At 37.0% G+C, this 12460-nt stretch overlaps 1 protein-coding gene across 1 annotated transcript in view; it reads right to left on the reverse strand.

The window, feature by feature from the left end:
* USH2A (Usher syndrome 2A (autosomal recessive, mild)) overlaps positions 1-12460 on the reverse strand; it is a 393962-nt gene that overhangs the window by 230436 nt on the left and 151066 nt on the right. Inside the window, exons 27-29 of the mRNA XM_009994736.1 lie at positions 10498-10701; positions 10050-10130; positions 7602-7787 (exon numbers count right to left, since the gene is read on the reverse strand). Of these exons, the coding sequence (XP_009993038.1) occupies positions 7602-7787; positions 10050-10130; positions 10498-10701 (471 nt within the window). The remainder of the gene's footprint in view (positions 1-7601; positions 7788-10049; positions 10131-10497; positions 10702-12460) is intronic.

Here is a 12460-nt window from a genome sequence, read left to right on the forward strand (position 1 = left end):
GAACTTTTAAAAATACATTTATTGAAGGAGCCTTTCCATAAAACCAAAACTAAACGCACTCATCCACACACAACTCACACAAACACACACACAAAAAAGGCTATTTAATCTTACAGATGTAACAGAAACACTGAAGTTCTTTTTCTCATTTCCACAAAAAACACAAGTAAAATGGTAGAAAAGGACAATTTCCAAGGCTAGCTGAATTTTTTTATTTTTTTTTTACTGGTAATTTTTGCTAGTAATATTCATAACCAGGCACTACTTTCATATGCAGCCTGAAAACTCAGCTCTGCCACTGAATGTTACGATCCCCACAGTCAACCACAGAGCTTACCCACACAAATTCCAATGTTTCACAAGCTGAGTGATTTTTTTGCCAAAGGGTCTTCTCCTTGCCTGATTATTTTCACTTTTATCCCTAATACTCTATTTCATAAGGACCTGTTCTGAAGTAGATACCAGGTTTAACTTAATTCTTGCTTAAGCTTTTTTTAAAAAATTACCAAATCTCCCCTCCCCAAACCTAAAGACTATTTAGCCAACTTGAATGCTTGAGGTTGTACAGCATCTGTCTAACAAATTCACTTGTGTGTCGAGATGCATCATTGCCACAGTACACTTAATCACAGTCCACTGACCAGAAAAGGAAGTCCTCAACTGACTTTGTGTTTTTGACAGATTGTAGCAAAAACTGTTTAAGCACATGCATTTTCTACATATGCATTTCTGGATTGCAAGCCTGTGCACATCAATCTGTCACATGCATCTGCATTTTTAAAGCATCTTCTACCATAAGCATAGCATGAGTCATAGAATTTTGAAGAGTTATTGAACAAGAGGGCACCTGTTACAACTCTTTGGCTTGTAGAAACAGCAATAAAGTTTACTTTAGTTACTGGATTGTTGTGGCTTGGAAGACCCCTTTTTTCCCAACATGCACATTTCATAACCAACCATAAACAAGCTCCACTGGCCTTGAAGATCCAGTTCGGGTTGCAGTGGAATTGTTACTTCACCCATAACACCAGGCAACTCTGGTTGCTTTCATTTGCAGAAGACCTTAGCCCAACAGTCCAATTTTGCACTAAGAGTTAATTAATCACAGAGAATATTGGTTCTGTAATATCTATCACTCTGTTATTCTTCATCCTTCCAGATGACTTAGTCATTGTTCACTTTCTATGGGATAATTTTAAGTTTTCAGAGAGAAAGACTGTTAATTTTTTGCAAAGTTTTTTGAGTAAGTCTATAAAAAAAAAATTAAAAAAATAAAAAAAATATTACAAAACATATCCTTTCCATCACACAAACATTAAGAAGCTGAACTCTATTTTTTTAAATAAAAGTAATGGTATGTAGTGAAGAACTGATATAATTTTGATAAAATATTCCGGTTTATTTAATCAAACATTTGACATTTCATATGAATAAATTAACTTCGTCAGCACTCGACTGTAAACAAAATTCTTTCAGGACTAAACTCTATCAAGTTAGTACCTAACATTGCAGAATACTAATATAATTCATGTTTTAAAATGCATGTATTGAAAAACACACTGCTAGTTTTCTAAAGCCAGCTAAATGAAAGGAGATACGAACCTACATTCTGCCACTGACTTTAGAGTCATTAGTAGCTTAAGCACTACTTTTCAACACACAGAAACATAAAGGGCACAGACAGATATGTTGGCTACCCTATGCTGCATTAGCTGTCACAGTCAAACAGAGACCTGAGCCCTTCTGGTATACTCCTGCAGCTCTGCCACAGAGAAGTGTGACTACATACGGGTGAGAGAGATAGATCTCCTTAAGACACCCACAGGGACAAAACAGGCTATCAACAAGCATTGCAGCCACAATCACCACATGGGTCACAGTACATGTTACCCCTTTGTGTGGGAAGGATGCATAACAGCCTTCCACATCTCACACACTGTAGCATGGCACTCTAAAGTGCATACCATAATTCTTCTAGTTATATGAAATATGTAGATGTTGTCTGTCATCTATCTGTGCTTCTGACCAAAGGTTACTTCTACTAAATTACAATGAAGTGAAAGAATACAGCTGAAAATTATAACCATCTTTGTATTTAAGCTCGATTCAAGCACCTAGTGAGGCAGGTCTTGAAAACCGTATTTAAAATACAAACTTTCAGCTTTTATTACTTTAAACATTGTCAGATTTTAGTTGTAAGTAAACATGAGCTAAATATACCAAACATGGTTGTGACTCTTTGTATCGTCATGAAATGGTTTAGAACATTAGAAATTTGTCTCAACATGGAGTATGGACTTGTGAATCCTCCTAGTATTCTGAACCTACATATAATCACATTAGTTGGTTTGCAGTTCTTTTCCACAAATTCACAAAAATCTCAATTACTGCAGTTTAGCAGTGTTTTGAGCAAAAAATATTTGTACAAAACAAAAGCTCTCAACTAATTTCAAGGGCATGAAAGTAATTCATTAATGGTTTCAGATGGCAAACTACCTGGTTGTGGTGTATAGCTCATGAACCCCATGTAGATCAAAGAACCCCAAAGACAATAACAACTCTATTGCTCCCTACAGCTACCTGAAAGAAGGTTGCAGACATGTGGGGGTCAGTCTCTTCTGCTGAAGTAAAAAGTGACAGGATGAGAGGAAATGGCCTCAAGTTGTGCGAGGGGAGGTTTAGATTAGATACTAGAAGAAGCTTTTTCACCTAAAAGATTGCCAGACACTGGAACAGGCTCCTCAGGGAGGTGGCTGAATCACCATCCTGGGAGGTGTTTAGAAGATGTGGGGCTTGGGTACACTGTATAGCATTGGACACAGTAGAGTTAGGTTAATGGTTAGACTCAATGATCCTGAAGATCTTTTCCAACCAAAATGCTTCTATGATTTTCTGAGAGCCATCACAGACAACAAACAGTTCTTTCAGAAGCAGCCTGGCTGTGCAGGTGTTACCTGGCTTGTGGGGTGGCCATCCTGACTCCCAGCCTGCAGGGAGCAGCCAGCCCCAGATGCCCCCATCTGTTGCACCAGGTCTCACAGGGCCCCACCCAGCACCATGGGGCCTGGCCCTGGGAGCTCACAAACCCCACCAGAGGCAGCTATCAGGGTGCAGGGACCAGTGGCAGTGCCTGCCTGGGCCTGGCAGAGTTCTTCCTGAGAACGAGAAGCTCTCTCAGCCAGCAGTGTTTCTCTGAGCAGGTGCATTAGCCAGTCAGGCAGCCAGCTTCCCCCGAGGTGGAGCCTAGCTGCTTTGATTAACCATATTAAATCATTAAATTAACTTTTCCTGAGATATTCATCTACCAAGCATAAAAGACTAAAAAGTGAAAAGTAATTATAAACACGTGTCAAGGGAAGGAGGAACTACAACCACGGGCATTCACAAGTGTTCTCATTATCACATGTGCAGCCAACACTTCAGTACTTGGCTACTGTGGCAACAACACAGGCAGGATGAACTGCAAAAATATAAAATTAAAAGAAAAGTCTAAACAGCAATACCAAACATTTGTGAATTATTTTGCAGGATATTTTACTTAAATACTATTTGCAGCTTTTCCTACCATTCTTCACTGTCTAGAACTGGGAGCTGGTACAATTTAGAGGCTTATGGGTCTCCTGAATTCTACAATGAGAGCAATCTGTATTGTACTATGTTTTTCTAAGGTGTGCTTGACAAGAGAAGCACCAGAGGATTGTGATCAGTGTCACAAAAATCCATTTAGACGGATGACAGATGTGGTGTACCCCAAGGGCTGGATATTTGGACCAATACTGTTCAACACCTCCATTAATGATCTTGATGATGGGAGAAGTGTGCATCTTCAGCAAGTTTGTGGATGACACAAAAGGGCCACTAAGATGATAAAGGCACTGGAGAATGTCTGAGAGGCTGAGAGAGCTGGGACCAATCAGCTCAAAAAAGTGAAGGCTCAGGGTGATCTATCAGTGCGTATAAATTTCTGATGGGGGAGAACAAAGAAGAAGGAGCCAGACTCTTCTCAGTATTGCCCAGTGACAGGTCTAGAGTCAATAGGCACAAACTGATATACAATAAATTCCACCTGAACACAAGAAACCACTTTTTTACTGTGAGCACAAACACTGAAACAGGCTTCCTGTAGAGGATTTTCTCCATCTGTAGAGATATTCAAAACATGACAGACACAGTCCTGGGAAATCTGTTCCAGCAGCAGGTTGAGCTGGAGCTGGAGGGATGCTTGAGCTGGAGAGATGGAATAGATGATCTCAGGAGGTCCCTTCCAACCCCAACAATATTGTGATTCTGTAGTATTTTGCATTCCAAATTAAAGTAAAAGCAAAAGCTACTCACAAACCTCATAGAAACAGTGTGTTCTAGAAGTTCTTTAAATTAGTTGAATACTGATTCTAATTTATATTCCAAATTCCGATGGCAGCATTCTAGCACCATGTGGAATGCACTGGAATACTTAGTAAAGCAACCCAGCCCTCAGGAAAAAAATTCTTTGATGTGCTGATCCTCTTTTCTTTTATTACCCTGAGTGTGACTGACTATATCCAAAGTGTATCTATTTTATTACATGTTTCTATGAATGCAAGATGGACTAGGACATTATTTCTTGAATGCACAAAATTTACACTCTAATTTTTTACTCTTGTACTATAATAGAGATACTGAAAAACATGTTGAAATATACTACCTTTTCCAATAAACTCCTGGTTCAACAGTCATAACCTTATTTTAAGGATTAAAATCTGCTGAATATTCCTCCTTTGGATGAAAGTTAAAAAAACAGTTTGACATTTTGAAGATTTCATGGGTCCTTCAAGATTTTGAAGGACTTTAGTTTCTGAGGAGTCAGAAATAGGCATTTGAGAATATGGGATTATGCTCATTTCAAGACCTACTTTAACTTAAATATTTAGCTCAGCTTTTATTTTCTTGACCAGGATGCAACAGGTTCCTCTGAATTTTACGCTCACAGGATAGCCTTCTGGGAAGTGGGTAAATGATATTATTAATTTTTTATTACTGTGCTCCAGTTATGTGTCAGGATCATACTGCACCAACAGATCATACTAATTGTTCAAAAGAAATTACAGTCTCAGTCTAAAACAAAACACAACAGATGGATATGAAAAGGTGCAAGGAAAAAAATTGGAGGGGTTGTCAGTGCCCTCAGATACATTTACAAGCAGCAGATTAAGTGGTGCCTAAGCTTAACTGAGTGAAAATTTGAAGGAGGGAGGGAAAAATAGCAGATTTGATTCATGAGTGATCCCACTGAAAGCTGTGGTGCTTTCCTCTCTCCTCTTGCATTAGTAAGCCTGCCTGTTAAGGTTACTGCAGCATCTTCTCACAGAATTCAGTAAAGGAAGTTCTAAATAAATTTCCCTGAAATTAGGGAGAAAATAAGCAAGATTTCCCTTTCTTGGCAAACTCAAAGGAAAAGTAAGGACAGCATCTTGTGGTGAGATTCTTGTGTTTATGTTAACTTTTGACTAACTGGGACAGATGATTCAGCAGAGAAAGCCACATCTTTTCTTTGGAGTTTCATATTTCTGGGTAACTTGTCCACCTGTGTAGGCTTCACTGAAATCAACAGGCTGAAAGTAAGATCAATTCAAGATCAGTGATTGATTTTTTCACTTAGCTCTGACCTCACCATGAGGACATGAACAAGGTATCTCACACAACTGCCAAAACTGGAAAATTTGTAACTAAACTATTGGATAGCAGTTACAAATAACAACAGGAAGCACTCCTTGCACATACAGAACTGGAGAACTTGCTGCCAAAGCTACAGAAGCCAAAAGCATAAACGTATTAAAAAAAAGAAAGACAGTTCTACCACACACCATTAAGTGTGATGGTCCAGATGCAACCTTCAGCTCAGGACTCCCACAAACTACCAGCTGAATTTGTATTAACAAGAAGACTCACTGTGTGCTTAGCATATTTCTTACATTTCTTACATACATCTAAGCATCTTTAGTTTGACATTATCAGAGAGGTCAATGGTTGAATACAGCCATTATTAAGTTCTTTGGTCCTTTTATTTTGTAGTATTCAAAAACTATCTGCTATAATAGACTACAGAAATGGGATCCAATTAGTATCTCCATTTAATAGAGATCTCCCATCCTTCTGCCTTCTGAAGTCTGTATGTACATCACCTCTTACCTGTCCAGTCTGGCAGAGAATTTTCCATAACCCTGACACATAATCATGGCACAATGCCAAAAAATTTTAACAAAATGTTGGTTCTGACCATCAGCTGTGAATAAGATATCTAACAACTATTTTTTCCAATACAGTGTTTAATTTCTATTAACCTACTTTGTGTTGCTTTACAGCACAGATGAAGAGTATTCAAACAACAAGTTCATCAAAGAAACCACAGTAAGACAAAAAATTCCATGCAGTTTTGGAACTGTAAGCACATTACTCACAAATAGTCAAGAGATTTCAAACTGAAGAAAATAAAATATATGCATGTTTGAAAATGTATGTTATGCCAGAGAAACAATGCAACACATACAGCACGTTACTCAGGCTTATGGAAAGCAGCAATAACACACTGCCTGAGGGTTAGAGGCACTTTCTAAGGTTGCTTACAATGCCCAAAGCTGAGCTAAACCTAAGCATCAGCTTTGAGCATTATGTCATTAGCACTTTTGTAGTTGTTATGAATTATATCATTATTTTTAGCGAGTATATAGAAAAATCCACTGGTCACAGTTTGTTACAATGGAAGCAAGATTTTTTAACTATTTCCCTTTAGTCATCACCTAACATAATTCAGTCTGCTGTCTGTAATGTGCTCCCTTCTCAGGCAACTTCATAGCAGCCAGCAAAATCATTCTGTTAATAGAGAGCAGGAAGCCCGATTCACACTATCTGTCAGGAAGAGATGCCTCAAAATGTTCTCTATGTAGCAGAGAGACTTCTTCCTAAAACCACCAGCTTCCTATGGCTTAAAAAGCTAAGACTCCAGAAAACATCTCGTGCAATGATTCCTATAGCTCCTGTTCACAACCTACACCAAACCCTATAAATCCAAGGCCCCAGATTCTTTCATTGCTTAACAATCTATCTCCACATCCCAGTGATTTGTAGCAAAGTATCTGATTGACATAAATGCATGCTAATTCCCACTTAAATCAGTTAGGTTTATATGATTAACATTAGGCAAGTATATCAAGTGCTTTCACACAATCAGGTCATACAATATCTTATGGGACCCACATTTAGAGTTCTCTTATGTGAACTGGATGTTGCAACTGGGAAGGAAAAAAAAAAATCACACATACTAAACAAAAACAAAGAAACAAACAAAAAGCATTCTTCCCCAAAAGCATCAATAGGTTGGGAAGGAACACTGTAAATAAAACTGCTTTTTAGTATTTGAGTTGTGTCTTAATTTCTGTTGTTTTGTGAAGTCAGTACATTGCTATGTGTGTGGATGCTGACACCAAATACTACCCTTCCAAACACTATATATATGCTGCGATACACAAAAATAGACAACTAATACTTTATAGCTCAACAAAAGGAGATGTGAGTATCCTGTGCTATTAGATGTGCCAAAAAAATTGGTACTTAACAACATTTACCTGTGAGCATACTAGTGTCAGCAAGCTCAGCACTAGTGATGGGTACGTTGGGACCATCCTCTTCATACGCTTTCAAAATGTACTTCTCAATTACACCTATGACCCCAGCAGGTTTGTCCCAGGTGACCTCAACGCTGTAACCATTTATACTGTGAACTCTTGAGGGAGTTGGCACATTTTGTGGAACTGTAGAAGGATAAAATAGAAAATAGAGAAAATGGCAGTTCTAAGGAGACTATTGCCCCTATTCTTCACTTTTAATGGCTGCAGTAAATCAGACTCAACCATTAGCATAAATACAATTTATTAGAGTTGTAACTTTTCAGCATTGATTTAATATGACTGCACATCTTGAGCCATTCAGTTTAAGCTATATTTCAAAACCATCAAAACTCCATCTACATAACATTCCTTCTTGTCTTGTTGCGATTTCCCAAAAACATTTAATGTATCAAACATATTTAAGCATCATTCACGAAAGAGGGAAGTTGGATTGTATGCAGCTAACAAGTTCAGGCATTATAATCATACAACTGAATGAAGAAAGACAGTATTGCAACAGAGGTTTTGATATTTATCTGTTGGATATCTAAGCCACAGAATGCCACAGCTATGAAGCCTTTCTGAAAACATGCATTCTCATTTGCAAAAGTACTTAAAAAAATTTAAGCTCTTCCATTTATTTTCATATTTTCACAATGCCATACAACTGTCTTAGGGCAAGGCAAGGATTTGTAAGGCCTTTTTGCAAAATCCTTTGCTTCTGATAATTTTGTATTATACAAAATGAAAGAAGAAAAAACATAAAAAAGAAAAGGAAAATGAAGAAGTTTAAAGTAAATGAAAAGCCAAGCTCACATATGCATATAGCTGCTAAGAATCAATCCCATTTCCCATAACCTTTAACTATTTATTAGATATCACTATACCAAATAAAGGTCTGGCCAGTAACAACTTCATCATAGATGACTGCACAAGGGATGCAGAAGAAAAGCCCAAGGAACACTATGGCAGGATGATGGATGATGAGTTTACTGTAAAGGTGTGTGGACTCCCTAGCCCTGACGATTATAATTTGCTTTTCTCATCATCAAATAACCTCTTTTTCTGTAATTTTATTGTTTAGCTTCACTAAATATGGATGCAGCCTTGTATTTTAAAAGAAGGGCACCAGAATGTGAAGCATAAAAGTAACTGGAAGTTGTGGAACTTATGAAAAGAATGTGATACTCTAGGAAACTTCAGCTACTACAGTAATATATTTATTTTATTAGTTCTGAAGTGTATCATAGGGTGAGGTAAGGTACTGTAGACCAGATGGTCTTCTCATAAGGGACATAACAAAACCAACTCAAAAATAATTAAATAGTGCAATTATTCTCCAACCCTGGGGAACATATAGCTGCTCAATGCTGTGGTCAGCTTGCAAACATAAATTTATGGTAAACCTCATAGTCATCGGACACATTATATGAAATTATGCATTTATTTTGTCTCTTCTGGGTAGTACACAAAATAATGACAGTAAGTTGTAGAAGAAAGCATTTGCAAGTCCAGTATTTACGCGGGTATCTTATAATTTTTAAAACTGTACATTGAATATCTTGCATCCTAAAGGATTATTTAGACATGTTGGTAGAATGCAATTAGGCTGCAATTTACAAAAGAGGGAAAGATGGTTAAATAAAACATGCAGAACTGTAAATCTTAAAAAAAAAAAAAAAAAAAAAGGAAAGGTCTTTTAATTTTTCTTTGATAAAATGTAAGAAAAATTCCATCTTTAAGGCTCAGCAGGTATTATGTTCCTACTTTGAAACCCTCTCTACAAGCCACATACTGCTTTTCTGCAAAGTATTACCACATTTGCACTCACAATCTATAGGCTATGTGTTAAAAGAATCCTTGCACAGCAGCACTGAGCAGCATCCTCATGTGCAGGTAATGTAAACCAAAACTTCAACAAGATGGTCTTCTCCCCAGCAACTACATGGCCTCCTACTTTCCACAGGTTGTGCCTGCTATCCCAGTATCTCTTCTTTCTCTACATTTGCTTTTGTACCACTACATTATACATAGAAAAATACAGTTTCACTTAGTGCAGCAGATGCAGGTAGTATGAGTTTAGATGGGTCTGTAGGAGCACACATAGATGCCTGGCTCTTTTAAATGAATGCAGTTCAACCCTGTCACGTTTTTTGCTCTCACACTATTACATAATCTATTATATATTTGGAAAAGACCTTTGATTATGCATGAAAAATACTTGCCTGAAAACGTTATAGCTGAAGACAGTAATTCGGTACCTATACAAAGCATTAAACAGTTCTCCTCCTTCAGACATGTTATGCAACCTACACTACTCAAAACCATTGTGGTGGGATTTTCTCCTACATGACATTAGATAGCTAATGAAAAACGGGAATGAGTAAGACTTAAAATTGTATTTACCTGATTCTCTTGTACGAACTCGGCTCCATACACTAGATACTGATCCTCCTTCACTTGAGGCAACCACCCTATAAAGGTATTCTTCAAAGAACACAGGAGAAGGATAGAGAAGAAAAATAAAAAAAAAAAAAACACCACACTGAACACGGTAATACATTAATACAGAACAAAATCAAAATTATAGATTTCATGTAAGGAGCCACTGTGTTACCTGTAAATGGTTGCAGACCACTCTCATAAACAGTCTGCTCTTTTCCTCGGTATACTAGGATGGAGTCATTTCCCCTGCAGTTAACAGCACTGTCAGTTGATAGGCATCCGTCCAGATTGACTCTGACAGCACTGAAAAAAAAAAAAAAAAAAAAAAAACACCACACTGAACACGGTAATACATTAATACAGAACAAAATCAAAATTATAGATTTCATGTAAGGAGCCACTGTGTTACCTGTAAATGGTTGCAGACCACTCTCATAAACAGTCTGCTCTTTTCCTCGGTATACTAGGATGGAGTCATTTCCCCTGCAGTTAACAGCACTGTCAGTTGATAGGCATCCGTCCAGATTGACTCTGACAGCACTGCTGGACACAGATGCCAAGTTAACGACAGCACCTCGTGTAAATTTAACATCCTTCATGCAACCACCGAAACCTAGCAAACAGTAAGGGATTAGTATCACATAAAGAGCTTCAGTCACTATTAAGAATCACTTTTGTTCCTTTCAATTGTGTACTTTCAGCATCGAAGACTGTAATGTGAATATGTTCACTTACAGTGTGACTATCCATTCCCACCTTTCAAGATACTAAGCTGGTAAAAATTCCTGGCACTCTAGTTTTTAGTTCCTGCCTTACTGAAACATACTTTCATTGTTATCAATTCCATCCCATGAGGAAACAGCTCTCTGCTTTCTCTTCTGTCACTTCTCTCTCTAAAATTATTACCATAAAAGTGATTCTGAATTTGAAAATCAGCTTTCTGCTGCTTGCTAATATTTTGTTAATGTACAGTCTTCCCCAAACTGAAAAGAAGAAGTAGAACTGAGAAGATGTAGATTAAAAATACAATTAAATCCAGGAGATCACAGAGGTATATCAGTTTATCATAATGGCGATATAACTTCTATGTTGTAAAAAACATAACCCCAAACTGATAATTTATGAGAAAAAAATTAAGCAACCTCATTTTATATTTCTTTTTATATATATCTATATACACTTCTCTGTGTGTGTAACATTCCTACCAACATTACAAATATGCTAAATTAGTTACTTACAGTGATAACACCACTACAAAATTTTAGGATCCAGTTGCTCAAATTTCTATTTAGTTCTATGACCTAATTCATGAAGAAACTGATAAATTGATCCAAAATATTTCTCAGATCCGAGTACAGATATTGGTGTTTAACATGAAACCAGAGTAAACAGTAACCAAATTGAAGACATCAGTCCATTGAAAAATTAATTGTGTAAATTAAAAATCAGCCTCTCACAGATCAGTGCTCTTTTTTAGCTTTGTAAAAACATTCTACTTATATCTGATGTACTTTTATTGCCTTTACTACTGGAAGATGGCAGGTTAGGGTAGCATTTGTACTTAACCACCTGAATTTAATATTCATACATAGTTCATGTGAAAAGAAAGGACACTGAAGGTGGACACCCATATTGAATCATCCTCTAAAGCAACTTCTCTCTCCACAATGCTAGGAATTTAGACAAATTGCTCCTTAAAATGAATACATCCTAATTTAAGCTAAACGCTTATTCCACAGTTAAATGCCCAGTCTGTGGCAGAAGAAAGAATTAGTCCCAGTCTGCATGAGCATCTTAATCATTAGACAAAGTAAACACTTATTTAACGTGCAGTGAGACACATACTGTATAACCTATTTTACTACATTATTTTTAGTATCTTTTTAGCTGTATTTATCACTATTTTAATATTTATGACTGATGTCAGCCAAGTAATCTTGTTTACTCACACGTAGCTGCAAAATAAGTAATGACAGTACAAATTGTCATGAACATTCTTGCCAGCTCCCCTCCATCTTGACCTCTTAGGGTGGCATGTGATAAAGCGCATAGACTCTAGCTGAAATTTCTTAAAGTTGTAACTGACATGGAGGTGGAGTGGGAGGAAAAGGATATTTATTCCTTATTTGCTGTGAGTAAAACAATATTACTTTATTCAAAAAATATTTATTAAACTTGAAAAGTCTCCATATTACGTGACTATAGTAGTATATAAAAGTATGTTTCAAAGCTGTAATACCTATTCTTGCTCATCTACATATAGGAACAAAAAAGAACATTTTTATTTTCATATGCTCTGAACATAAATTTTATAGAATCATAGAATCATAGAACTATTCAGGATGGAAAAGACCTTTGGGATCACTGAGTCA

Source organism: Chaetura pelagica, unplaced genomic scaffold (genome assembly GCF_000747805.2).
Source record: "Chaetura pelagica isolate M959 unplaced genomic scaffold, ChaPel_1.0 scaffold2, whole genome shotgun sequence".
Lineage (NCBI taxonomy): Eukaryota > Metazoa > Chordata > Aves > Apodiformes > Apodidae > Chaetura > Chaetura pelagica.